Genomic DNA, 25515 nt, shown 5'->3' with positions numbered 1-25515 from the left:
ACCAGGTGCTGGATGCACACAAATGATACCTGCTGAAATCCTATTTTTTTATGCAACTGTTAAGGATACAGGAGCCCCGTCCTCCTTTTCATACATGACCTGCATCAGATGAAGTGGTTATTTATTTATTTATCCATTCATTTATTACATTTCTATCCCACCTAATACCCCAAGTTCTCTGGGCAGTTCAAGGCCATTAAAATCATAAAACCAGCTGCGGTTTTAATCTGAACTTTGTTCTTTAAAAAATAAATAAATCATAGTGTTTTTCTTCTATTTATTCACCTCTCTTTGGATTGGGAGCAGAATATAAATATTGCTTATAAATAATAAAATAAAATAAAATGCAACATGATAAAACACAATATAAACATGTCCTCTGTTGTTAATAGTTGTGAGGAATGTGGGTTGTAAAATGGGTGTGTGTATATATGTATATAGATAGAATATTATATATATATATATATATATATATATATATTGCTTTTCTCCCTTTATTTATTATAATTCTATACCACTCAATAGTCAAAGCGAGTGCTTCACAACAATTAAAAACCTTAAAGTGCATCATAAAATACAATACAGAATTTAAAAGCTTAAAATGCTTTAGGGTGGATTCCTGCATTGAGCAGGGGGTTGGACTCGATGGCCTTGTAGGGCCCTTCCAACTCTGCTATTCTAGGATTCTTTGAAAACTAGTTCATGAGAATCAGTCACTTTTGCCCTTGCTGAAGCTGGAGTTAGATCTGCGCATGTGTGAGAGGGCTTTAAGGGGCTGCACCATAGAGAAGTGGTGAAATGGCAACTCTATGGTTACGAGATGTCGCGCTCAAAGAATTCCCCTATTCTCGAGGGCAACTTCTCTAGTCCTAAAGCAAGGTCACTGTTGGAACTTTCTTACCGTAAATCTGGAGTATGTGCGCACATAATTATTCCCCCCTCCCCAATATACAACCACCTCTATGTTTTATATTAACAACCGGCTCTTAAATTCCCTTAATAAATACATTTTTTCCCATACGCCTATCCTGTATCACTTGATCCTCCTTACCAAAATTATTAGAGTAAATGCGCATAGGATTTTCTTCCTCCACCCCACCCCTCGCCCAGTCCAAGTTTATTTTCTCCTCGCAGTCTTTTCAAAATTACATTTGGTTTTTATAGTTAATAACTGCTACATTCTAATAGTAGTTAGGTTCTGCCCCCCTTCATATGCAATTTTTGCATGGGGGGGGACCTCCTCTCCCTTTTAAGGGCTTATTTTTTAAACAAGGGTGGGATAAATGTCAGAAAGAATAACTCTTCTTTATTTATTCCTTGTATTGGGGCGGGGGGAGACGTTTTTATTTATTGGATTTTTTTCAAGGGGATTCCCCAACTCGATCCCCCCATATTAAAACCCCAAGGAAGATGAAAGAGGGAAAACTGATAATACACAAATATCCTCCTTTATCCAAGTAATGTAGTCTTTACACTACTTGGATGATGTAGGGACAGGGCCTTTTCAGTGGTGGCCCCCCAATTATGGAATGATCTCGCCTGGTGCCAACGTTGTTATATTTTCCGCTCCAGGCTAAGACCTTTCTCTTCTCCCAGGCATTTAACAGCATTTAACAACATATGCTGAGTTTGTTTGTTTTTAACAGACCCCCGAATAGCTGTTTTTATCTGGTGACCCTATGAAAAGGAGGACAGGGCTCCTGTATCTTTAACAGTTGCCTAGAAAAGCGAATTTCAGCTGGTGTCATTTGTATATTTGAAGAATCTGGTGAAATTCGCTCTTCATCACCACAGTTAAAGCTGCAGGAGCTATACTAGAGTGGCCAGATTTAATAGAGGGCAGGGCACCTTCAGCTTTAACTGGTGGGATGAAGAGGGAAATTCACCAGGTTCCCCATATATACAAATGACACCTGTTAAAATCCCTTTTCTATGCAACTGTTAAAGATACAGGAGCCCTGTCCTCCTTTTCATAGGGTCACCCTAGTTTTTATAAGCATACTGTTGTTTTTATGCTTTTTATGTTTTTAAACTTTGTATATTTGTTTTTAACGTTCACTGTTTTTAACTTTTGTAAACTGCCCAGAGAGCTTCGCCTATGGGGCGGTATATCAATGCAATAAATAAGTACATTTTAAACTCAATCTTTAAAGTTTAAAGACCGACATGATGATTATATAGCCCTGCTTTCCCCAAATTGGTATCCTTCAGATGTGTTGGACTACAGTTCCCATCAGCCACAGCCAGCATGGCCAAAGATCTGGAATGCATCGCCTCCCAGGCTGTTTTGACCTACTATATTTTATTTTATTTTATTAATTTTTTTTTTTACTGCGCTGCCCATGGAAAACAAGGGAGAAAAATGAGAAGGGGGAATTGAGGATTCCCCCAATCCGCTGCATTGGGAAGGAGGGGCTCTAAAGGAGCTCAGCACCCAAATAGGTTCAGCACCCTGGATAGCTCCTTCAGCATTCGGAGCGATTCAGGAGGGTCTCTGGAGGACACGAGCCCCGCGTCATCGCATGCAAATGAGCTGGGGGGGGAGATCCCCTCCTTCGCCCCGCCCACTTCTCCATCCCATCCCGGAAGAGGCGAAGAAGGCTTCCGGGTTGCCTGCCGCTGGCCCTGTTATATTTCGCCCTTCTGCTGCTGCTACTGGAGGCTGAGCGGGGCGGAGACTGGGCTTCCTCGCTGCAAGGTCCCTCCAGCACGAATCCAGCCAGGTCTCTTTTAAGGGCGGTTTTAGGTGGGGCGGAGGGGGGCACACTCCTACCCCCAGGGCCTCTTTGCAACAGAAGGGGAGAAGGATAGTGCCACTGCACATGTGCAGAGCGCCCTTCCCTTTCTCCTCTCCATAGCCATTCCCCTGTTCTGGTCCTCCTGGATTTAATGGGAGGAAGACACGATACGATTTGCCTTAGTCTCAGTCAGGGTCAGCAAAATGGGAGGCAGCAGGGTGCCTCTGGACGTGTACAGAGTGCCTCTCCCGTTCTCTCTCCCGCCCACACCCCCAACTATCCCCTGTCCATATCCTTCTGCAATTAGGGGCATCATCCATCCTGGAAGGTTCTAGAAAGGACAGGAGTTTTCCCCCCTTCTCTTTCCAGTCTTGCAGTCTTCCTAGCGATTTGTCACGGGTTTGCCCCAGGGTTTATGAACATTTCGGGGTGCTGGGATTGTCAGGATGAGTATTTTTGTTTTATCCGGTGGAGCCAGAAATGAAGGGGTGCATTTGTGTTGGGGTGTGTGTGTGTGTGTCCCCTTAAAGCTACGTCTTGTGAGTGCATGGTCAATGTAAAATAGCATGGACTGGAATGGGATAATAACACTAAGAGTAATAAATATTACAACAACAACAATAATAATTTGTGTATAAGATTTGCCTGGCATTTTCTAATCTTATGAGCTTTTAATCTCTCTCCCCCACCCCCCCCACCCCGGTCTCCCACTGCAGATAAGAGGCTGAGAGTGAGAGGTGTGCCTAAGGTGCAGGATCTCAGACTCTGAAGGGGGCGGGGAATCCCGGATGGCCACACACCCCTTCCCCCCCTGACACCCAACCATTTCGTGGTTTCCACAGTTTCTGCCTCTCCCAGTTCTAAACAGTTGAAATGCCTCTCCTAACATGTCATTTCTAATATCTGAGGCAGTAAGCCTGAATACACCAGTTGCTGGGGAACATGGGCAGGGTGGTGCTGTTGCACCACCCTCAGCTTGTGGGTCCCTGGTTGGCAGCTGGTTGGCCTCTGTGGGAACAGAGTGCTGGACTAGATGGACCTTGGTCTGGTCCAACAGGGCTCTTCTTCTGTTTTTATGTCATTACTGACAAGAAGGGCTTTAAGCTAAACTAGGCTGATGTTTTGGCTCCACCCCCTCTTGCCATTGGCCCTGCCCACTACCACACAATGCGCCCCCCCACCCAAGAGCTTCTTCAGAACGGAATTTGTCCCTGAAAGAGATTCTGCACCCCTGATCTACACCAGGAGAAGACATCCCGGTGCCTTCCAGATCTTTTGGACTACAGTTCCCATCAGCTCCAGCCAGCAGGGCCAATGGCCATGGATGCTGGCCGTTGTAGTCCCCAAACATCTGGGGAGCGCCGGTTGGCGTCACTCTGGTCTACAGGGCCTTTGTGACTCATCTAAGAACATCAGCAGAGCCCTGCTGGATCAGACCGAGGGTCCACGGTGCAACAGTACCCTCCCACCCATGTTCCCCAGCAATTGGTGCATATAGGTTGCCCAAATCCTTGCCTATGTCCTGCTCGTGGGCCAGTGTGGTCACGTCCCTTTTTCTTCTCTGCAGGCGGCTCAGAAGCACTTTGGAAAGGAGATGGCCGGCATCGGGGACTTGCCGGAACGCATCCTGCAAGAGGTGCTGTGCCTGTTGCCCATGGAGGAGTTGATCCGCAACTGCCGCGTGGTTTGCACGCGGTGGCGAGACCTGGTGGACTCACCAGCCCTGTGGCAGCAGAAATACCAACAGAAAGGCAACCACCTTGAGACACAAAAGGTTTGCCTGGATCTCCAGAAGGGCTACTTTATCTTCTCCCACCTGGAGAAGAACTTACTCAAAAACCCTTGTGGCGAAGGTGAGTCCCTGTTTGTCTGGGATGGGGCAGGGGGAGACGGACTGCCAGAGAGAAAGCTGATTCACAGGAACTTTTCTGGAGGAGTCTGGTATAGCCCTGCTGGGAGTGGGACTGTCCCACTTCAGGTCACAGCTTAGTCAGAAATTGCATGTTCAAAGGCTTTCCCATGTTAAAGTCATACAATCACCTTGTCTGTAGAAAGTGAGTACCTCAAGGAGGCAGGGTAAGAAATCTCCCTGATTCCCTAGATTTCTGTGTGCAGGGATGAATAATAATAATAATAATAATAATAATAATAATAATAATAATAATACGTCATAGAAGATAACAGTGTAACAACAGATGTATGTAGGAAATGTCATCAGTATCAAGAAACAATAGACCATGTAACAGGAGAATGTAAAATTCTGGCAGAAATGGACTATACAGACAGACACAATACTGCTGCAGAAATAATTCACAAACAACTGGCCATCAAATTCAACCTCATCAAACAACCTACACATACTATATACACTCACCCGAAACAATCTTGTGAACCGCCCAGAGAGCTTCGGCTATTGGGTGGTATAAAAATGTAATAAATAAATAAAAATAAATAAATAAATAATCTTGGAAAATGCAGATCATAAAAATCCTGGGACAGAACAATTTGTACGGACAAGACAATACTTTGCAACTGACTAGACAGAACAGTTCTAGACAACAAGGAAAAATACACGTACGTCATTGACATAGCAATACCTAATGACAAAAATGTTGTAGAAAAGGAAGAGGAAAAGAGAGAAAAATATACTGGCCATGGAAGTTAAAGAACTATGGCAACAGGAAAAGTTCACAATTATTCCGTTAGTCACTTCAGTCACCGGCATCACATCAAAAAACTATACAGAGAACCTTTAGAAACTGGGCCTACCAAAATACATCCACAAAGCAGACCTACTTAAAACATGTTGAATTGTCAGGAAATTCCTGAATCAGTAAAAGACAGCAGGACCTGGCAAAGCCTGTCATGTTCATCTAGAAAAACTGCCACCAGCGAGAAAAGAGATGATGATGATGATGATGATGATGATGATAATACAGAGGGGAGAATTTAAATGTGTAGTAAAATGGTACAGTCCGAGGAGAGAGACCGTAGAATATTTCTGAATGAAGAGTTTGACCCTTAAATGTCAGGAATCCTTTTTTTTTTTTATTTACCCCCAAATGAGAAATTACGTTTCACTGGGAACGAAATGGAATTTCTCAAACATGAGAGACATGTAATTAAATTCAGTGAAATTCCCTTCACTGACTCTCTTTCTGCTTTCCCCCACACAGAGGGCTTGGCTTTCTGGGACATCAAGATACCTGTACAGGGCCAGTGGAAAATTGAGGAATTGTCCGAAGCAGATACCACAAAGCTCCAAAAATGGAACTATCTGCAGAGGAACCGTTGTCTGAAAAAGGAAGATATACCCTACCAGCAGGTTAACAAATGCTTCTCTGCGCATAACGGGTGAGGATTGAAGCCACGCTTGATCTCAAATCGACCTGGAGGTGGGGAAAGGTGCTCTCTTTTCCCCCCACGAGAATTCTCATGCCCCACACCCACACCAAAATGGCCTATAAATCTTTAAACAAAAGAGCCCCAATGATGATCAAGGCATGAATTATTCTCAGATCAAAGAAATTCAAAATTCATCTGGCCTTAAGGCATCAGCTCTGTCGAAAGAATCTCCCCCACCTGAGTAATAAGCCTGGGAAATGCTTGGCAAATCTTCTGGAGGAGAAAAAGGAAACTCTCCCCAAATAACTCCCCAAATGCCTTCTTAGCTCCCAAAATCTGGTCCTTCTGGGGTCTTAATCCAGCCCTCTGGGATTCTTCAGAGGGCCATGCCCCCTTAATGATTTTTATTCCCGCCTTAGGCTCTGCATCAAGTCTCAGCTGATCACCTTGAAGGATCACGGCTACTGGGATCAGCTGATTGACGAGGCCGAACCCCATATTGTGGTGAACGACTGGTGAGTGCAGAATGTCCGGTCCTGGATACAGGTGGGCGGATGCCTGCGAGGCAATTCAGAGTTCTCGGGAGACCCACCATACCAAACTCTTAGAAATCCAAAAGACAGTAGCGGTCAAATAGCAGGTCAAAGGAGGAGGCGTGGTTATGTTGTCTCAGCAGCAAGCTAAAGCCTCTGACCTTCTGCATGCAAAGCAAGCTAGGAGGATGTTGTCTCAGCAGCAAGCTAAAGCCTCTGACCTTCTGCGTGCAAAGCAAGCTAGGAGGATGTTGTCTCAGCAGCAAGCTAAAGCCTCTGACCTTCTGCGTGCAAAGCAAGCTAGGAGGATGTTGTCTCAGCAGCAAGCTAAAGCCTCTGACCTTCTGCATGCAAAGCAGATGCTCCACCAGTGAGCTACCGTCTTTTGCCATGCACCTCGAGGCTGAGTGTTGTGTTTCATATGCCGAATTCTCATGTGGCATTTTCTCCATCTCCTCCTCCCCCAAAAGGTTTTATCACGGCTTCGGCTGCCGCTACCAGCTGTGGGTGAAGTTGTTGTCGGCTGACTTCAAAGTCCTCCAAGAATATGGCACCAGAAATGCATACGAACGCGATATTAAAACTGAACAATGGCGCGAGGTAAAATAAGGCCAGGTGGGTGTGAGGGGCAGGGTATGTGAGTAGTGGCTGTAGATGCCAGGTGAGCTTCTCTGGGGAGAACATTCCACAGACAAAGAGCCACCACCAAAAAGTCTGTCTCTTGTAGCTCCCTGCCTTGACTCATTTGACAGGGCCACCGGAAAGATGACAACCTTATTTATTTATTTAGGATATTTTTATCCCGCACCTCAGCCGAAAAGGCTCTCGGAGCGGCTTACAATTGATCAGTAAAGAAGACCGTCCCTGCCCTCAGGCTTACATTCTAAAAAAGACACGACACACAAGGAAAAGTGGATGGGGAGGGAAGAGGGAGAAAATAAAAAGAAATTAAGGAGACTGTTCAGGCTGGTGGGAAGGCCCTGCTCCGTCCTCTTATCTCCCAATGGAGGGGCAGACCAACAGCTCCTTCTTCTTCCCCACAGGGTGAAGATGACTGTTCGCCCTGGGGTGGGGCAGGTTTCCAACTGAAGCAGGCTCTGATCTGTAACGTCTTGGTAGGTAAACTAATCCTATTTTCTCTCTTTTTCCCCCCCTTCAGGTTTCACTCATGATTGACAGCACTCAGGGACTCCGCCACATCCTCTTCCAACACCAAGGCCAAAATATCAACCCCTCTGGGGACGGCACAAGGATAACCAAAAGCAGTCTCACGCTTGGCCCGTATTCTTTTGATTAAACCTGCACTGTTTCCCTGCAGGGCCTGGTGGGACCTCAAGTGCTTTTCTCCCCCTCTCTCTCTTGCTGCAGTAGCTGCTCACTCCCAGCAGGGGTTCTCTAGCTTTGCCTTGTGGTGTGCTTTGGCGGTGGTCCGGCTGTTGAGATCTGGGCTAGCGGAGAAACCTTCGGGAGTGAGAGGTCAAGAGCCCTGCCGCTCATCAGCTGTAAAGCAGAGGGAGAGGAGAAGGCGGGAGCAGTCGGCCAATTAGCTGTGCTGGGGGAGGAGCCCACGAGGCAAGCGGCAACGTGATTGGCTAGCTGCAGGGATGTACCGCACAGCTGCTGGAGTGAGCGAGATTGATCATGGAAACTGGCTAACGTTACCATATTATGCCAGTACTTTTCCCTCTGCCATGGCTGCCAGTCCATTTTCATGCCCAATTCGAAGTCCTGGTATTAACAGTGAAAGTCCTAAACACCTTGGGGGCAGGTTATCTGGAGGATCACCTCCTCCCATATGTACCTGCCCAGATCCTAAGATCATCTTCGGTGGACCTTTTCTGGGAGCCCCTGCCAAAGGATATGAGGCAGGTGGCTACCAGGAGGAGGGCCTTCTCTGCTGTGGCACCCCGGCTGTGGAATGAGCACCCTAGAGAGGCTTGCCTGGCACTTGCATTGTGCTCTTTCCTGCGCCAAGCGGAAACAGTTTTATTTCCCCTGGGCTTCTTGTCTTTTAGCTGTGTTGTTTTCAATCTGTTATTGCATTTTAAATCTCTGCATTGCTGCTAAGTTTCATTGTGGTTTGTCTTTTTATATTGTAGTTTTCAGCTTTGACATTTTATGTTGTATTTTAATACGCACGTTGCAGTTTTAATGGCTGCGGACCACCCCAAGGGCTTTGGCTATTGGGCAGTAGAGAAATGTAACAAATAAATAAATGAATAAATAAATGAAGAAAAAATCGCGCCACGCAGAAAACTCATTATCTCTCCGAGATGTTTGCTTCCCACAAACGGATTTTCATATGTGTTAGAATTCACACCTGCAATCTCCCACCCACGCGCCTTCTGGAGTGGGACAGCCCTACCCTGAGCAGGACTGTACCAGACTCTTCCAGACGGGCTCGTGAGAATCAGCTTTCTGTCTGGGATGTTCTTTTTTCCTCTCTCCGATGTAAGCGGTTCTTCTCCAGGTGACAGAAAAAGTAGGACTCATTTATCACTAACTGGGCCTGTTTAGCCAGGAGAAGAGGAGATTGAAGGGAGACATGAGAGCACTCTTCAAATGCTTGAAAGGTTGTCACACAGAGGAGGGCCAGGATCTCTTCTCAATCATCCCAGAATGCAGGATGCAGAATAATGGGCTCAAGTGATAGAAAGCCAGATTCTGGCTGGACATCAGGAAAAACTTCCTGACAGAGTAGAATGACAATGGAACCAGCTACCTAGGGAGGTTGTGGGCTCTCCCACACTAGAGGCATTCAAGAGGCAGCTGGACAACCCTCTGTCAGGGATGCTTTAGAGTGGATTCCTACACTGAGCGGGGGGTTGGACTTGATGGCCTTATAGGCCCCTTCCAGCTCTACTATTCTATGATTCTAACTTGTGTATTGCTATGAGAGGATGGGTGTCCAAACAGCTTCATTCGTACTTGCGCTTCCACAGAAGCGGTGAGTCCACTCTGCTGCAAACCAACCAACTCGCAGCTGCAAACCAGTTCCCTCAAGGGGATCTGAAACAACACACGCTGCAGGATTTCATCGGGAAAATCTCCAGTGTTCGCCATCTTTCTTCCAAGAGACCCCACTCTGCTGCCTGCGAAAGAGAAGAAGGAGCGAGAGAAAAATGCAAGGAGGGCGAAGCAGCCACACTCAGGGTGTGGACAACGGTTTGGCGTGGCACCCTTGACAAGGAAGCTGCATCTCGATGCCAGGGAAGCCCAGAAGCAAAAGCAGATCGCAATGAATCAGGAGTCCCAGGTTTGGATTTCCCCTCTGCCACGCATTATTTATTTATTTATTTATTTAAAATCCCACTCCTCAACCAGAAAAGCTCCCAGTGCACCTGACATACAATCAGTGAAAATAAGCTCCCTGCCTGCAGATTTGCAATCTAAAAAGGCACCACACAAGAGGATAACGGGACAGGGAGGGCAGAGGAAAGAAAAAGAAAGCGGGCAGCCTTTTGTACTGTTGGAATGGCCCTGCTCAGCCTCTAATCTCCCTCTCTACAGCCTGCTGAAAGGGCTGCTCTGGTAGCAAACTAACAGCCAGATCAGCTCTTTTAGCACAGGTCTTACGTGCACCTAGATAGGAATGCTTAGGAACATTGGAAACTGCCTCCATCCAGCCCAGTATTGTAGACACTGACTGGCAGCAACGGCTGTGCGGGGTTTCAGGTGGGGTCAGGCCCCCCGCCGAGGGATCCCCTTCCTCCTAAAGAGCTGGAACTCCTTGAAACCCAGATTTGCAGCCCCACCAAATTCGGAGCCACCAGCCTCCATTGCTAATCTTAATCCAGTTTTGGGCCCAGGAGATGTTTTGGACTACAATTCCCAGAATCCCTGGTTGGGGCTGATGGGCGTTGAAGTCCAAACGATCTGGAGGGCACCCATTGGGGAAAGCTAGCTATAATTTAAAAGGCGGCGACCTCCTGCGCATTTACCTAAGAGTTACTCCCTGCAGAACTTAGGGAGTAAACCAACTTGCAAAACATCAGGATGGCCGGGGGAGGGGCCAGGGGCCCACGCGTCATCGTATGCAAATGAGCCCTGCCCGGGGGTTCCCCTTCCCCGCCCCGCCCGGCCAGTCCCCGCGGAGGAGGCGGGATGCAGCGGGCGGAGCGTTTCCCGGATCTCAGCCTCTTGCAACACCATCTCGAAGCGGAGCGCTTTCGATCGCCTCCAGCTCCTCTTCCTCCGGATCAGAAGCGGATCCGTTTCCCAGCTGGAGAGGCCAGCGAGGGGTGGGGTTTGCTCCTGCCCCCCTTTCTAGCTCAGGTGACACCCCCCCTCCAAGGGGTCTTCCGGGGGGGGTGGCTGGGTGGGGGGCGTCTCAGGGCAGCCTTCTGCGAGGATGGAGGCCGGCAGGACTCCCAACAGGGGGCAGGAGAAGCGGGTGACTGATAGTTCCTCTGAACATGTGCAGAGTTCCTTCCTCTTTCCTCATTTGTTTCCCTTGCAGCCTTGATGGGCCGCCCAATAATAATAATAATATGAAAATAAAAAACATCTCTAAGAGCGGCTTACACAAATAAGTAGCATGATAGCGCCTGCCCACACACTTAAATTTAGATTGCAGATGACACACGCTGAATAAAAGAGAGGGGTGTGTGTATATTATTATTATTATTATTATTATTATTATTATTATTTATTAAAAACGATTTAAAGAGATGGTAACAGTCTGCTTTCGCTCCTGTTCACAGGGCAGTTGGTTGGAATGGTTTCTCCTTCCCGGTAATGGTCACCTGTTCATGTCCTGGAATTTGGGGACAGGGGGGTGGAAATCGCGTGGGTGGGTGTCCTTAAACCCCCAGGGTGTGTGGGGAGGGGCCAGTAAGATGATTTTTTTAAAAAAGTGTGAACTGAAAAAGAATAACTGTGCTTAAAATCCTTCTACGACAACCCTGAAAGGTAGGCCAGGAGGCGGCGGGATGGCTACTTGCAACCTTTGCCTCGGAGTATGAGTCCCTGGGGAACAACAGTAGAAGGCCCCGACCTGCTGGTGGGTTTCCGAGGGGCATTTGGCTGGCCGCTACGGGAAACAGATACTGCTTCGTGGAGCTTTGGGATCTGACCATGCGGGGCTCGTCCTGTGCTACACCCTGTAGGTTCTGAGACTGAAAGGGAGTCTGTGAAACTCCCTGTAGGTTCTGAGACTGAAAGGGAGTCTGTGAAACTCCCATCTTTCACAGCCAGCATATCCCATAATGAGGGATGATGGAAGTTGCAATGCTAGCTAGTTCCAGGGTTGTTTTTTTTGCCGTGAATCTGCCTTCTCACCGCCACTGGCAACAGCTGCTTCTCATCATGACTCAGCTGTGACATCTCTTCGCCACCCGCACTGTCTGGGTTAGAGGGAGAGGTGGGTGAACAAGCAGCTTGCGATGGGGGAAAGGGGAGGAGCAGCTCCAGGGAGTTCTTGTGGGCGGGCCCCTGCTCAGGTGTGGGCCCTCGGGGACTGCCCGACCACGCCTAACCTTGACGCCAGTCCTGATCTGGGAGGCTACACATTTCCCATCCCTGACCTGAGAGATCACCCAATTCAATGCCCTGCTTTTGCTTTTGAAGGTCCTCTACCATCTGCACCGGACTTCCATGCCAAGAATTTCCATACCCAATCACCCCTTTCCTAGTAATGGACTCAAGAGGGGTTGCAGCCCCTTCTAGAGCGACTTCCTTCTCTCTCCTGGTTCGTCTTCGCAGGCGGCGGAGACCCCTTGAAGGAAGATGGCGAACATTGAAGATTTGCCCGAACACGTCCTCCTGGACGTGCTGTCTCTGGTTCCCGTGAAGGACCTGATCCGCAACTGCCGCCTGGTTTGCGTGCGGTGGCGAGACGTCGTGGATTTGCCGGCTTTGTGGAAGCGCAAGTACCACCAGAAGGCCAGTGACCTTAAGAAGTCAAAGACATTCTATATCTTCTCCCACTTAGAGAAGAATTTAATCAAGAACCCTTGTGGCGAAGGTATGTCCCTGTTTACCTGAAAAGTTGGGGCGGGGCAGCGGAGGGGAAGCCATCTCTTAGAAGCAAAGCTGATTTCCAAAAGTCTTTCTGGAACCATCTGGTATAGCCCTGGTGCAGGTTGATAGGAGGTTTCAGGTTTAAATTCTCTCCCACATGAAAGCAAAAGAAAAACCTCATTAACCTGGTTTACACAACACAGGAAACCGTCGTATGGCTTGAATTATGGGTTGTCGTTGAATTTTGGGCTGATGGGTTGTGTGAACCCTGCTGCTCTAACAAACCATGGTTTGTTAACTGTGAACAACCCACAGTTCACAGCCCAAGAACAAACCATGGGTTCTCTTGTGGTTAAACAACCAAGGTTTGTTAGCATGGCTGGGTTCACATACCGCAACCAGCTATGGTTCGACGACAAACCATTGTTTGATGACAAGCCACACTCTGGCTTGTCGTGTTGTGTGAACCCAGCCAGAATGTGTAGAAATAGCAATGCAGGACATGTACTCCCTGATACCCTACTTTTCTGTGTGCAGGATGATGATGAATTTACATGGGGGAGCACTCAGGTATGTGATTTGATTTCTCCACCTACATTCAAAAATGGTACATTCCAAGGAAAATTGGATAGCACAATCTTTCTGAATGAGGATTCCAGCTCTTAGAAGTCAGGACTCCATTGTTAATTTCAACTAAAAGAAGGAAAAATAGGTTTCATTGCAAACTAAAAGGAATTACTCAAAGCTGAAATGTTTTAATATGATTAAATTAAGGGCTTGTATGCCTTATTCCATACACATTTCTCAGTTATATATCAATGTAAATGTCATTGCTTCCCACAAAGAAATCTGGGAATTCTTATTTCAGGTAGATATACTAGTAACTCCTAGCCAAATTCATAGAACTAAACTCCAATGTTATTTAAAAGATTTATATGCCACTGTGCAACAAAGTTTCCGGGATTGTTGGCAAAAATAAAATAAAATAAAAATTCCCAGGATTCCCTGGAGGAGAGGAAATTAGTATTGCATTATACTGTCTGTAGATGTAGGTGAGAAAACAGAAATTAATAAGTTAAGAGAGTGCTTTATAGTGCTATATAACTCCTTTAAAGTTTGATTCCAACAACCAAATGCTTGATTGTCCAATTAACTATTAGATTTTTATGTCCCTTTCAGCCATGCTGTGACCACTATACTAAACTGCCCGTCCTGTTTAGCAAACTTTGCTGTGACTCTGGTTCTAAGGCCACAATTTGAGGGCCTTCCCTCTCTCCTGGCAAGGACTATCCCATCTGCTACAGTCACCCCACTCCAAGCCTGTTTCATCACTGTTCCTTTCTCTGGTTTTTTTCTGCCCCCACAGAAGGCTTGGATTTCTGGGACATCAAGACACTTCCACAGGGCCAATGGAAAATTAAGGAAGTATCAGAAGCAGATTCATTAAAACTCCAAAAGTGGGACTTTCTTCAGAGGAATTATTATGTGAAAGATGAAGATATACCTCATCAGCACGTGAAAAGATGCTTTGCTGCGTATAATGGGTGAGGATCATGGCTACATCTGAGCTGAAATTCTGTTGGCGATGGTCAAGAGGGTCTCTGCCTTTCCCATGGGAATTCTCTTGCAGATGTGGCATTGTGCATGTGAGTTGCAGCCCCCCCTCCTCCCGTGCAATAATGACAAAAGAGAAAACCAACCTGCGTAAACGAATTCAACCTAATCGGTTATTTCCCCCCCAATATAAATCCGTCGAGAAACAGACATTTCAAACAAAAACAAATGCTACTTCAGTAGAGACGTCCCGGATCTAACTCCGCTTTAATGTTTAAAGCTTGAGAATGCAAGAAGAGCCGGATGGCATCAAGGATAGTCCTGTATGGGATGTTGGGATGAGGGCCCACACCCCAACACCAAGAGCCCCCCAAATTTGCTCCTTCTCCTTACCACTGTAACCTGTTCCCCTGCCTCTCTCTGGCCGAGACTGGTGGTGAGATGCCATCACCTCTTTGCTCACTGGTTCTCTGCCTGTCCAGCAAGGAAGTAGTAGCAATCAGGGCCAGTTTCAATGGTAGGTATGTCTGGGCACTTGCTGAGGGTCCATGTCCCAGCAGGGGCCCACTGGTAAGAGCCACCTGGATTTGCTCCTCTCCACTGCAACCTGCTCCTTCACCTATCTTTGCTCTGTCCTGGACAACTGTGGTGGTGAGGAGGGATAGCAGGAGACACCGCCACAGCCTACGTGCTCCCTGGTTCTGTGCCGGTCCAGAACTAAGTGGGAGCCATGATGAGAAAGAGGAGGGGGAACAAGAGCAGCTGGTGGCCATGGTGGTGAGAAGATTGATTCACTGAGAGAGAACATCAGAAGTGCCCTGCTGGATCAGACCAAGGGTCTCTGTTCACACAGTGCCAACCAGCCGTTGGCCAGGGACCAACAGAGCAGGACGTAGTGCAACAGCACCCTCCCACCCATGTTCCCCAGCAACTGGTGTACACAGGCTTACTACCTCGAATAACTGGAGGTAGCACACACAGCATCAGCGCTAGTAGCCATGGATAGCCTTTGCTTCCTGGAATTGATCCAACCCCCTTTTAAAGCCATCCAAATGGGTGCCCATCACTACATCTTGTGGTAGCAAGTTCCATAATTTAACGCTGCGCTGTGTGAAGAAGTCCTTCCTTTGATTGGTCCTGAATCTCCCACCAATCAGCTTCATGGGATGACCCCACTGGGTTCTAGTATTATGAGAGAGGGAGAAAAATGTCTCCCTCTCCCCATTTTCCATACCATGCATAGTTTTGTAGACCTCTATCATCTCTCCCCTTAGCCTCCTTTTCCCCCAAGCCAAACAATCCCAGCTGTTGTCACCTTCCCTCCTAGGGAAGTTGCTCCAGCCCCTTAATAATTTTAGTTGTCCTTTCCTGCCCTTTTTCCAGCCCTGTGATATTCCTCTTCAGGTGTGGTGACCAAAACTGCTAGTGTCTTGCCGAACAGAAGGCCAGAAGCCGGGGCTTAGAGGGTCTGAACGCTGAGATGACAGAGATGTTTCTGAATGATTTTCATTTCTCCCTTAGGATCTGCACCAAGTCTCAGCTGATCACCTTGAAAGACGAAGGCTACTGGGATGAGCTGATGGACGAAGGCAGGCCCACCATTGCAGTGAAGGACTGGTGAGTGCCAGACAGTTCCGACCTGGCCACAGAGGGGTGGGGCCCCTTGTGATGAGACAAGAGTTCTCGACAGAGGCATAGGCGGTCCAAAAGATGGTGACTGTCAGAAAGGTAGAAGAAGAAGCCTTCTTGGCTTAGGTGGTATGGACCTTGGACAACTCCAAAGCTGCCAACTTGCTCCAACAGTGATCCAACCCAGGCCGAGCGCTTATATACCAGGCTGAGCTTTTAAGACCCCACCAGGCTGTTCCTTCCCCGGATCAGTATGTAGTAAAAATAATTGGGTTCCAAAATTTATTCGGGCTTTTAAAATCACCGTGATGTCCCCTTGGACCCAAATAGCACCCTCACTTCCTAAATGGACGCTCGTATTACTTAGGTTGTAACTTTAAAAACATTTCTTAGCAAAAAGCAAGACATATTTAAGAAAATTGAATTCTGCTATTGTAAAATTCTGTCATTGATAATTAATTGCTGATACAACTGTATATTATTCTTGCAAAAAAAAAAAGTTTTGAATTTTTATTTATTTATTTATTTATATATTGCAGGCTTCGAGCCTTGTTGGATTTGTTTTGGCTCTGTATCAGCAAGAAGAATTATCTGTTTTTGTATGCTTGATTACAAACAGCATATGTAGGATTGTTGTAAATATCACCCACATTAGTAATACAATTTGCTGATTTTTCACCTCACGTATGAGTTTTTGTGGTTGAGTGCCACGCACCCCTATTGTGTTTTGTTGTTGCAACCACAGCCTTGTTTGTTGTACTTCACAAAAAAGCAAGACATTTTTAAGAAAACGGTGCCGTAGTGCTAGTTAACAAAGTTTAGAATGAGAAGACAAAAACATAACTAACACTCGCTTATATTACTTGTTGTTACAGCTTTCTGCTAGCCTGTAGTGACTTCACCCCAGTATCTTTCCTTTTATAATTTCACAGATTATTATTATTATTTGTATATCGCCCCATAGCTGAAGCTCTCTGGGCAGTTTACATAAGATAAAAACACTTAAAAACAATATGCAAAAATTTTAAACCACAAAAATATACAAAAACAAACCCAGGCTAATTACATATTGCTAAACGCTTGGGAGAAAAGTCTAGACCTGGCACCGAAAAGAAAACAATGTCGGCACCAGGCGGGCTTCGTCAGGGAGGTTGTTCCACAATTGGGGGGCCACCACAGAGAAGGCCCTCTCTCTTGTTGCCGTGCTCCGAGCTTCCCTCGGAGTAGGCACCCGGAGGAGGGCCTTAGATGTTGAACATGATTTGTGGTGTGATTGGTTACTGTGTTCTGTTGGTTCCCCCTCTTCACATCTGTCCATACCTCGCTCTTCATGTCACTCACTACCCCTTTCTCCTAGTAACCTCTGTCCGCACCAAAATAATTGCACCCTGCCTATGTTCATGCACTTTAGTCTGGAGTATAGGGTGACGCACCTTTGTACCAAAGCACAACCTTTTAACATTCCTACTTGATGTCTCTTTGCGTGAGTTGCTCCTTCGCCTGTTCTGTGTCTCTTGTCCTCAGAGTCACGACTACTTCTTTCTAATTAGCCTGTTTCTACTTGGGCGTTTTGATTATAAAGGCCCCTAGCTTTGGTCAAGTTGTCATGATAAGCTTTCAGCCAAACTAGGGTGATATTTCGGGGATGAGTTTGGGCCTACTGATCTTTGGAATGCAGCTCCCAAGAGGAACGCCTCCTCCCATATGTACCTGCCCGGACCCTAAGGTCATCCTCAGGGGTCCTTCTCCACAAGCCCCTGCCAAAGGAAGTGAGGCAGGTGGCTACCAGGAGCAGGGCCTTCTCTGCTGTGGCACCCCGGCTGTGGAATGAGCTCCCTAAGGAGGTTTGCTTGGCACCTACATTATATGCTTTTAGATGCCAGGTGAAGGCCTTTTTATTCTCCCGGCATTTTAACAGTCTATAAATAAATTTTAACTTGGTGTTTTAAATTGGTAATTTTGCATTGCTGCTGTTTTTACCTGGTTGAGCTTTTATATTGTATTTTATATTATGGTTTTATGTTGTTGTTTATTCGTTCAGTCGCGTCCGACTCTTCGGGACTTCATGGACCAGCCCACGCCAGAGCTTTCTGTCGGCCGTTGCCACCCCTAGCTCCCCCAAGGTCAAGTCTGTCACCTCCAGAATATCATCTATTCATCTTGCCCTTGGTCGGCCCTTCTTCCTTTGGGAACTGCCCAGAGAGCTCCGGCTATTGGGCGGTATAGAAATGTAATAAATAAATAAATAAAATAAGAGCTTTTATAAAATTGAATACTGCACATGGGCTGAAAAAGGCTGGATCACCTCTGCTTTATCGGTCGTGAGGAGAGGCGTCAAAGGCACCGTAGCTCCCGATGGAGGCTGAGAGTGCTTATCGCTACTTCTCTGCCTTGGCCATTTAGAGTGGCAACCAATTCAAATTGGATACCAGAAGCGCCAATCAGGATCACACTAGGAGCCTGGTTTAAGTGTCTTTTTTAGTATCTCTGAGGAACTTCTCTTCCAGATCTCCGGAATAAACCCAAGGGAGTGGCATCGCCATGTTCTTCCTTCGCATCGCCATGCTTGGTGCGCCCGACTCACGCTCGCCCTCTCTTTTGTACAATCTGCCCCTAAAACAGGTTTTACAGTGACCTCAGCAACAGCTATCAGCTATGTGTGAAGCTGTTGTCAGCAGACTTCAAAGTCATCCGAGAATATTGCTCGAACGATTTGTACAAAGGCGATTCGGACGGCGAAGGATGGCGTGAGGTAACAGTAACCCCGGGGGGCAGGAAGTTTGTCTTGGGCTGGGGTTGTGAAGTGCAGCTCTGAGATCAAGGATCCCTGAGAGTGGTAGTTTCTCTCGTCCCCTCACCTCATGGTGAAGTTTCCCCCGAATCTGGGGTCGTCCCATGATTGGTGGAAGATTCAGGACAGCTATGAAGGACTTCTGCAGACAGTATATAGTCAAATATATATAGTGATGGGCACCAATTTGGATTGGTTTAAAAGAGGATGAGACAAATTTATGGAAGATCAAGCTATCCGTGTCCTGATGCCTTTGTGCTACCCTTAGAACGTGAGGCAGTACGTCTATGTATACCAGTTGCTGGGGAACATGGGCGGGAGGGTGCTGTTGCACCCGTGTCCTACTTATGGGTTCTTGGTCAACAGCTGGTTGGCCAAAGAATGCTGGACCAGATGGAGCCTTGGTCTGATCCAGCACAGCTCTTGCATCACGTCCCTTCTTGTCTTCAGGTTTCGTATACTTTTCACAACTTCCCTCCCGGAGTCCGCCATATCTACTTCCAACACCAAGGCGAGAAGCTGAATTGGTGGCGAGCCAGATGTGGCGTCAGCATCGCCAGATGCGTAAGAATAACCAAAATGAGATCCAAAAATATGAGGATAACCAAAAGCAGCGTCACCGTCGGCCCGTTTTCTTTGGACAAAGCAATGTACGGCAGAGAGGGCAGGGACCTGTCGGTCTGTGTCAGATGTCCCTGCCGCGGCAACTACATCCACTTGTAAATGTCCCCTAGGGGTACTTTCATTCTCTTATGCAAATCCTGGGTGGAGTTCCCCCCCTCCCCCCTCCAAAAAAATTGTTCCCAGTTGTGTTTCTCACTTGTGATGTCCTCTACAACTCCTAAGTGTGTATGTTTGTATCTGCTGTCTCCATGAGTTTCAACGAGCATTTCCTGGATATTAAAGACAACGCAGGACTTTTAGGAAATTTAAAGACAGGATGGGGGAATGAAGGTGGAAGCCATCTCTTGAACGGAGATCACTCTAGTTTCATTTTGGGCCGGGAGGAAGCCCTTCACTGAGGGTATAATTTATCCTTACCTCCCGAGATGCCTGCTTTATACTTCTAACGAAGTGGATTTTGATCCATGAAAGCTGCTGTCAATGTAAACCGTGTTAAATCTTCTAGTTACGTAAACCGTGTTAAATCTTCTAGTTACGAGCACAATCTGGATTGTGTATTCCGGAAAATATTTGAGTGGTTTCTCCCTTTGTAATTCACGTCTCTTGCTGCCCACGCAGAATTGTTACAGCCTACATTCCATTGCCGTTTGAGGCAATGTTTACAATCCCCCCGCATAGCCGTACGTGTACACACGCTTTCCAATTGAGGATCAAAGTGCGAAGCAAAGGGATTTGAAGGTATCTACTGCTGGGTCGACAGATGCCAATTCAAAAAGGGAAGGGAATGAACACCTGTCCAAAAACAGACAGACAAATGGAAAATCGGATTTTTCAGGTCTCAGAAAAAAGGCTGTTGGTTCAATTGAGCTGAACATTGTAGAAGTGATTTTGTTTTTTCTAGATCCAGCCAATTTTCACCACAATTTACCTTTATCATTAGCTGCTCCCCTCAGTCTGCTGTCAACTGTATCTACCCTCTGTTCTTGGAAGGAATAGCTGGACTATGAGGTCATCCACCGACATGGCCCAAGAGAGATTGTCAGATATATATTCCTCCAATATCCCTGCGGTATTGTCCCTTTTTGCCTTGGATTTTAAATCGAGAACCAATTGTTGCTGGAAAACTGTGTATAAATATAATAAACCATTTATATATTGCCTTCTTGTCCAAGTTTGAGCTCAGGATAGGTGATCTCCTGTCCAGGTTCACACTTTTCTTTACGTTTCTTTCATGTGGGTATTGGTATGCATGCATTTTCCGTTACATGACTGGCAAGGAAGAAACTGGTACAGTCCCCTGGGTGAGGACTGTTCCACCTTGCCTATGAATTGGGTCAGGAATGTTTCTCCGCTCACCAGGCCCCCTCAAGTCATGGATGAAAACACATTTCGAGTACAGGTTGACACAGTTGTACTTTATTGGCACAAAAATAACATCAGACTACAACATGGCATCTAAAGATGGGTACAACGTGTGCATTTTGCTTTGTATTTAATAAAATAACTACAGTGGGCATTCACCCTAGTGTTTTAAAGCACCCATTTTCCTCCTCTTCCAAACCCTCAACTGGTTTTACGCTCCACATTAATGCTTCCCCACCCTCCTAGTTTCGCTTTCTCCTCGGTCAGTGTCAGCACGGAAAATCCTCCCAGTTCCACAGAACTTATATTCTGCAGTATCCCATTCCTACTAGGATACTCTGCTCTCTTTGGGCCCTTCCATGCAAATATAGTTAGGAACATGCTAGAAGTGTGTGATTTCCCACCAGCGTCAGTTACAATCTGATTTTGAGGCAGGCAAGTGAAGTTAACCAAAGAGCAACAGACCGTTGGATCTTCGATGCTCTCTGCACCTAACCTAAACAAGGTCACTTGGGGTCACAGATGTGAATTCACTACAGCTCGGCCACGCTACCAATTTACGCGTCTTTCCAAGCTTCTGGAAAAATACAGCCTTCCTGCACCTTTGCCAAGGCATTCCTCCAAAGACCAAATCAGCCAGAATTTGGACAGGATGCTTCAGTTCTGTTCTAGATCACTCTGAAACCCCCTCGTTGGGTTTCATCATGGCTCATCTACCCCTCACCCAGCACACAACAGCAGCTGCAAATCGACTTAAAACAACTTTTAATGTACAGTTAAGTTTCCTCATTTACAGTTCAAAATATTTGACAAAGGCCACCCCGCCCTGGGAACAGTCCTCCTTTCTCCCGCCCTGCCCCTCACTTTTGAGATGCGCAAGCTCTAAAAGTAAAGGCTGTAGAGGCTTCATCCCAAGTCTTCTGTTACCAAAAAGGACACCTGAAGCAAGGGGAGAAGAAAGGGAGACTGCAGGTGAAACAGCGGCCCGTGATTTGCACAGCAAGTCTACTTCTGGAGGGAAGGGGGGTTTCTAAGACAGTTTGAGATCAGGATATGATCCAAGGAGGGGGGAAAAGAGGTTAAAAACATCCCAACAGCTTTGGAACGCTCCCCAAAACTGCTTTTCGGCTCTCAGACATCAAGACGTGAATGCTTAAAAAAAAGGGAGTGAGATGAATACACTTCTTCGCACAACGCAAGATGTATCCGCAATTCACTACCGCAAGGGGAGGGCGAGGGCCAGCATCTTAGATGTCGTTAAAGCAGAATCAGGCAAATTCGTGGAGAATGCAGCTCTCACTGGCAATTGATGATGGCCAGATATTACCTCCAGGATCAGACGCATTTTGCTGGAGAACTTGAGTGGGAGGGTGCTGTTGCATTCATGTTCTGCTTGTGAGCTTCCCATTGGGGCATCTTGGCCACTTTGGGAACAGAATGCTCCCCACATCAGATACACACAGCAGCAGCGCCCCGTTTGCAGGCTAATTGGTCATTATAAACTGTAATTAACTCAATGAGGGGAGAAAGGACAACAGTCCCCCTGACCATGGAAGCTTCATCTGTTTTGGGTGTGCGTGAGAAACACTTCCTACAGCTTATGAATCCACTGGGGTGTGGGTGTGGGTTGTTGGGTGATGTCCAAATTTGTGACTGTTAGAGGAAGCACAACAAGAACTGAATGACAGTCTTGAATGAGCTGCATCAAGCATAACGGCCCACTTTCAATTTAAAAAGATTCACTGTGGCCTTTTTTCTGCGCCATCAAAGCCGACCCTTATTGAGTGAGCTGAACTTATATTCCACACCGCAGGACTGCTGGGTGGTTGTTAGACCACTGGTGGGATCTACTGGCCAGTTCCATCTATAGATGAATGTGCTCACGACCAATTCAACAAGTACAAGTCGTAAGAACAGATCGTATTCATGGGCTCACAAAAGGGAGTCCGGAAGTGTTTCAGTGAAGGCTTTTCTAAAACATGCTAAAGCCCAGGCAGTTTCCTGGCATGTGACTCAACGTAAGCCAACTTCCTAACTAGCCATTTTATTATTATTTATTTAAAACATTTATAAATCTCCTTTAAGAGCCAAACTATCGTAAGGCAACTTCCAAACACGCAAATTGGCAATCCGTGATCCGTATTCCTTTAAAATCATAAAACACTATAACGAAATGAACAACGGACACCAGCAAGGCGAATTGCAATCCATGTTCAGCTCGGTAAAAATGATCAAAGAAGTCATTAAAAGCTAATTAAAGAAATAAAATACTTCCTTATGAGAAGGGAGGTTGAAACAAATGGAGATTAAAGGCCTGTGTCTCAGAGCAGAGAGGGTGAAAGCAAAAGCTGATTTCAAAACTTAAGCTCAAAGAGATACAAACTCACCATCCAATGTAGCACTGGCAAAGGTTCTCGTGGGAGGTGGCCTGTTTAATGAGCAGCTCTACCTGTGTGGGCACATCCAGTGTTTCGTCGTGGGAGAAGTCTCGCCCTGTGGAACGGAAGAGAGCAATTGGGGGGTGCTCACAAGCTCATCAGCACACGTGGTTGTTCTTGGGAAAGGAAAGGGACCTCTCGTGCAAGCACTGAGTCATTACTGACTCTTGGAGGGTAATTCGCTGACATTTTCTTGGCAGGCCTTATAGTGGGGTGGTTTGCTGTTGCCTTCCCTGGCCATGATTACCTTTCCCCCAGCTAACGGTACTCATTTTACCGACCTCGGGAGGATGGAAGGCTGAGTCAACCCGAGCCGGCTGCCTGAGAACCAGCTTCCGCTGGGATCGAACTCAGGCCGTGGGGAGAGTTTCGGCTGCAGAAACTGCTGCTTTACCGCTCTGCGCCACACGAGGCTCCTCAATATAAAAGGAATTGGATGGGATTGTTTCTTCTAGGAAAAGAGAAGGCGGCGAACAGAATCTCGCCATTACGAAATTTGTAGAATGTTTCCTGCTCCTTCAAAAGGACCCTGTCATTTTCCCCTTGCTTGAAACGGCCCACAGGGCACCTGTGTGATGCCGTCTCTGTGACTTCATTAAAAACCCTGCTCAAAACCCACGCTTTCTGGCTCATTCCCACGCCCTCGGGTCACGGAACACGCACCACTGAAACAACCAGATGCCGCTTCCCTGTTTATCCCTCCATCCACTCCCTCTTGTCATTTACCCTGGGTCGAATTTTTGAATGTAAGCACCTTGGGGCAGTGATCTGTCCTTTTGTACTCTGAAAACTGCTACGCGCCACAAATAGTACTGTATCGATAACAATAAGCTCCGCAAAAGCACCTGAATTTCTTGTGAGTGCGTGTGTGTGTGTGTTTTAAAAGTGGCATAACTTACCAGTAAGCTTATCACGGACCCTGTTGATAATCTGTATGGCTTTCTTATTCAGAGCCTCTGGTTTCACGAGCCCATCCCCTACTGGAAAGGAGAAATAGGGACCACACTTAAGACTCAAATGCTCAGGAAGGAAGGGAAAGGAACCTCTCGTGCAAGCACTGAGTCATTACTGACTCTTGGAGGGACGCCAGCTTTCGCTGATGTTTTCTTGGCCTTATAGCGGGGTGGTTTGCCGTTGCCTTCCCCGGCCGTGATTACCTTTCCCCCAGCTCACTGGGTACTCATTTTACCGACCTCGGGAGGATGGAAGCCGGCTGCCTGAAACCAGCTTCCGCTGGGATCGAACTCAGGCCGTGGGGAGAGTTTCAGCTGCAGAAACTGCTGCTTTAGCGCTCGCTTCCTCCTCTAAATAGCTGTGTTGGTATATCATAAAACCAGTTCTCTTGATACTGGTTAGAAGGAGAGGGGGTGGAATCCTACCAGTTATAACTTACTTTGTCCAGGTCTGGCCATCTTATTTTCATATATATCAGCCTTCCTCAACCTGGGGCGCTCCAAATGTGTTGGACTGCAACTCCCAGAATGCCCCAGCCTGGCTGGGGCATTCTGGGAGATGCAGTCCAACACATATGGAGCGCCCCAGGTTGAGGAAGGCTGATATATAGGGAAGAGAGCGGCCAAAGTGATCAGGGGCGAGAGCAACTTCCCTATCAGAAATGGTTAAAGTGCTTGGAGGTTTTGAGTTTAGAAAGAAAAGATTACTAAGGGAGAACGTGATGGAGGTTTATAAGACTACATGTGGTAGAGAGGTTTATAAGACTACATATGGACAGAGGAAGATTCTTTCACTCCTCTCTCAGAATACTGGAAATTTGGAACACCCAGTGAAACTGATAGGAATTAGATGCAGGACAGCCCAAAGAAAGTGCCTAGTCATACAACACAGTGTTACAAATTTCCCTCCTCAGTATGTTGTGATGACCAGTAGCTTAAATTGGAGGGGGGGATTAGGTTTCCAGATGTTTTTGAACTCCCAGCCTCCCTGACCATTGGACATGCTGCCAAGGGCTCAGGATCATAGAATCACAGAATAGTAGAGTTGGAAGGGGCCTCTAAGGTCATCAAGTCCAACCCCCTGCTCAATGCAGGAATCCACCTTATAAAGCATCCCTGACAGAGGGCTGTCCAGCTGCCTCTTGAAGACCTCTAGAGTGGGAGAGCCACAATCTCCCTAGGTAACTGGTTCTATTGTCGTACTGCTCTAACAGTCAGGAAGATTTTCCTGATGTCCAGCAGGAATCTGGTTTCCTGTAACTTCAGCCCGTGATTCTGTGTCCTGCACTCTGGGAGGATCAAGAAGAGATCCTGGCCCTCCTCTGTGTGACAACCTTTGAAGTCTTTGAAGAGTGCTCTCATGTCTCCCCTCAGTCTTCTCTTCTCTAGGCTAAACATGCCCAGTCCTTTCAGTCTCTCCTCACAAGGATTTGTTTCCAGACCCCTGATCATCCTCGTTGCCCTCCTCTGAACAGAGAAAGCCTGCCTTCCACATTATGGGCATTTCATGCCAACATCAGACCAGAAACATGCCGTGAAATGCAGGCGGTTCAAACCTATTGCTTGTTTTTAAAACATTTATATGGC

The 25515-nt window shown here is 46.8% G+C and overlaps 3 protein-coding genes across 5 annotated transcripts in view; 2 read left to right on the top strand and 1 right to left on the bottom strand.

The window, feature by feature from the left end:
- Positions 1-2609: 2609 nt before the first annotated feature.
- On the top strand, positions 2610-8855 carry LOC134411493 (F-box only protein 44-like). Of its 2 annotated transcripts, none has more exons than XM_063145325.1 (6): positions 2610-2723; positions 4306-4591; positions 5915-6092; positions 6503-6598; positions 7087-7216; positions 7776-8855. In XM_063145325.1, the coding sequence occupies exons 2-6, from the start codon at positions 4333-4335 to the stop codon at positions 7911-7913; spliced, it is 801 nt and encodes a 266-aa protein (XP_063001395.1). In that variant the 5' UTR covers positions 2610-2723; positions 4306-4332; the 3' UTR covers positions 7914-8855. The 2 variants fall into 2 exon arrangements, with proteins under 2 accessions (XP_063001395.1, XP_063001396.1); XM_063145326.1 differs by having other exon boundaries at positions 2624-2698.
- Positions 8856-10769: 1914 nt separating this feature from the next.
- On the top strand, positions 10770-20291 carry LOC134411618 (F-box only protein 44-like). The gene is made up of 7 exons (XM_063145484.1): positions 10770-10891; positions 12320-12581; positions 13944-14121; positions 15653-15748; positions 18383-18512; positions 19002-19270; positions 20116-20291. Exons 2-7 carry the CDS (start codon positions 12344-12346, stop codon positions 20180-20182), a joined length of 978 nt encoding a protein of 325 aa, XP_063001554.1. The 5' UTR covers positions 10770-10891; positions 12320-12343; the 3' UTR covers positions 20183-20291.
- Positions 20292-20569: 278 nt separating this feature from the next.
- MTOR (mechanistic target of rapamycin kinase) overlaps positions 20570-25515 on the bottom strand; it is a 109382-nt gene continuing 104436 nt past the window's right edge. For both annotated transcript variants that reach the window (XM_063145475.1, XM_063145476.1), the window contains 3 exons: positions 23875-23955; positions 22925-23030; positions 20570-21476 (listed from right to left, as the gene is read on the bottom strand). In XM_063145475.1, the coding sequence (XP_063001545.1) occupies positions 21461-21476; positions 22925-23030; positions 23875-23955 (203 nt within the window). In that variant the 3' untranslated portion in view covers positions 20570-21460. The remainder of the gene's footprint in view (positions 21477-22924; positions 23031-23874; positions 23956-25515) is intronic.

The sequence above is a fragment of the Elgaria multicarinata genome, chromosome 20 (assembly GCF_023053635.1).
Source record: "Elgaria multicarinata webbii isolate HBS135686 ecotype San Diego chromosome 20, rElgMul1.1.pri, whole genome shotgun sequence".
In the NCBI taxonomy this organism is placed as follows: Eukaryota; Metazoa; Chordata; class Lepidosauria; order Squamata; family Anguidae; genus Elgaria; species Elgaria multicarinata.
Note: the sequence above shows the minus strand (reverse complement) of the source record. Positions and strands in the feature narration are given on the sequence as shown.

Excerpts from the sequence above, each read along its gene's own strand:
- LOC134411618 (XM_063145484.1), top strand. The coding sequence starts at position 12,344 with ATGGCGAACATTGAAGATTTGCCCGAACACGTCCTCCTGGACGTGCTG. Across the intron at positions 12,582-13,943 it reads CAAGAACCCTTGTGGCGAAG|AAGGCTTGGATTTCTGGGAC; the intron begins GTATGTCCCTGT and ends CTGCCCCCACAG. Across the intron at positions 14,122-15,652 it reads TGCTTTGCTGCGTATAATGG|GATCTGCACCAAGTCTCAGC; the intron begins GTGAGGATCATG and ends TTTCTCCCTTAG.
- LOC134411493 (XM_063145325.1), top strand. The coding sequence starts at position 4,333 with ATGGCCGGCATCGGGGACTTGCCGGAACGCATCCTGCAAGAGGTGCTG. Across the intron at positions 4,592-5,914 it reads CAAAAACCCTTGTGGCGAAG|AGGGCTTGGCTTTCTGGGAC; the intron begins GTGAGTCCCTGT and ends TCCCCCACACAG. Across the intron at positions 6,599-7,086 it reads CATATTGTGGTGAACGACTG|GTTTTATCACGGCTTCGGCT; the intron begins GTGAGTGCAGAA and ends CTCCCCCAAAAG.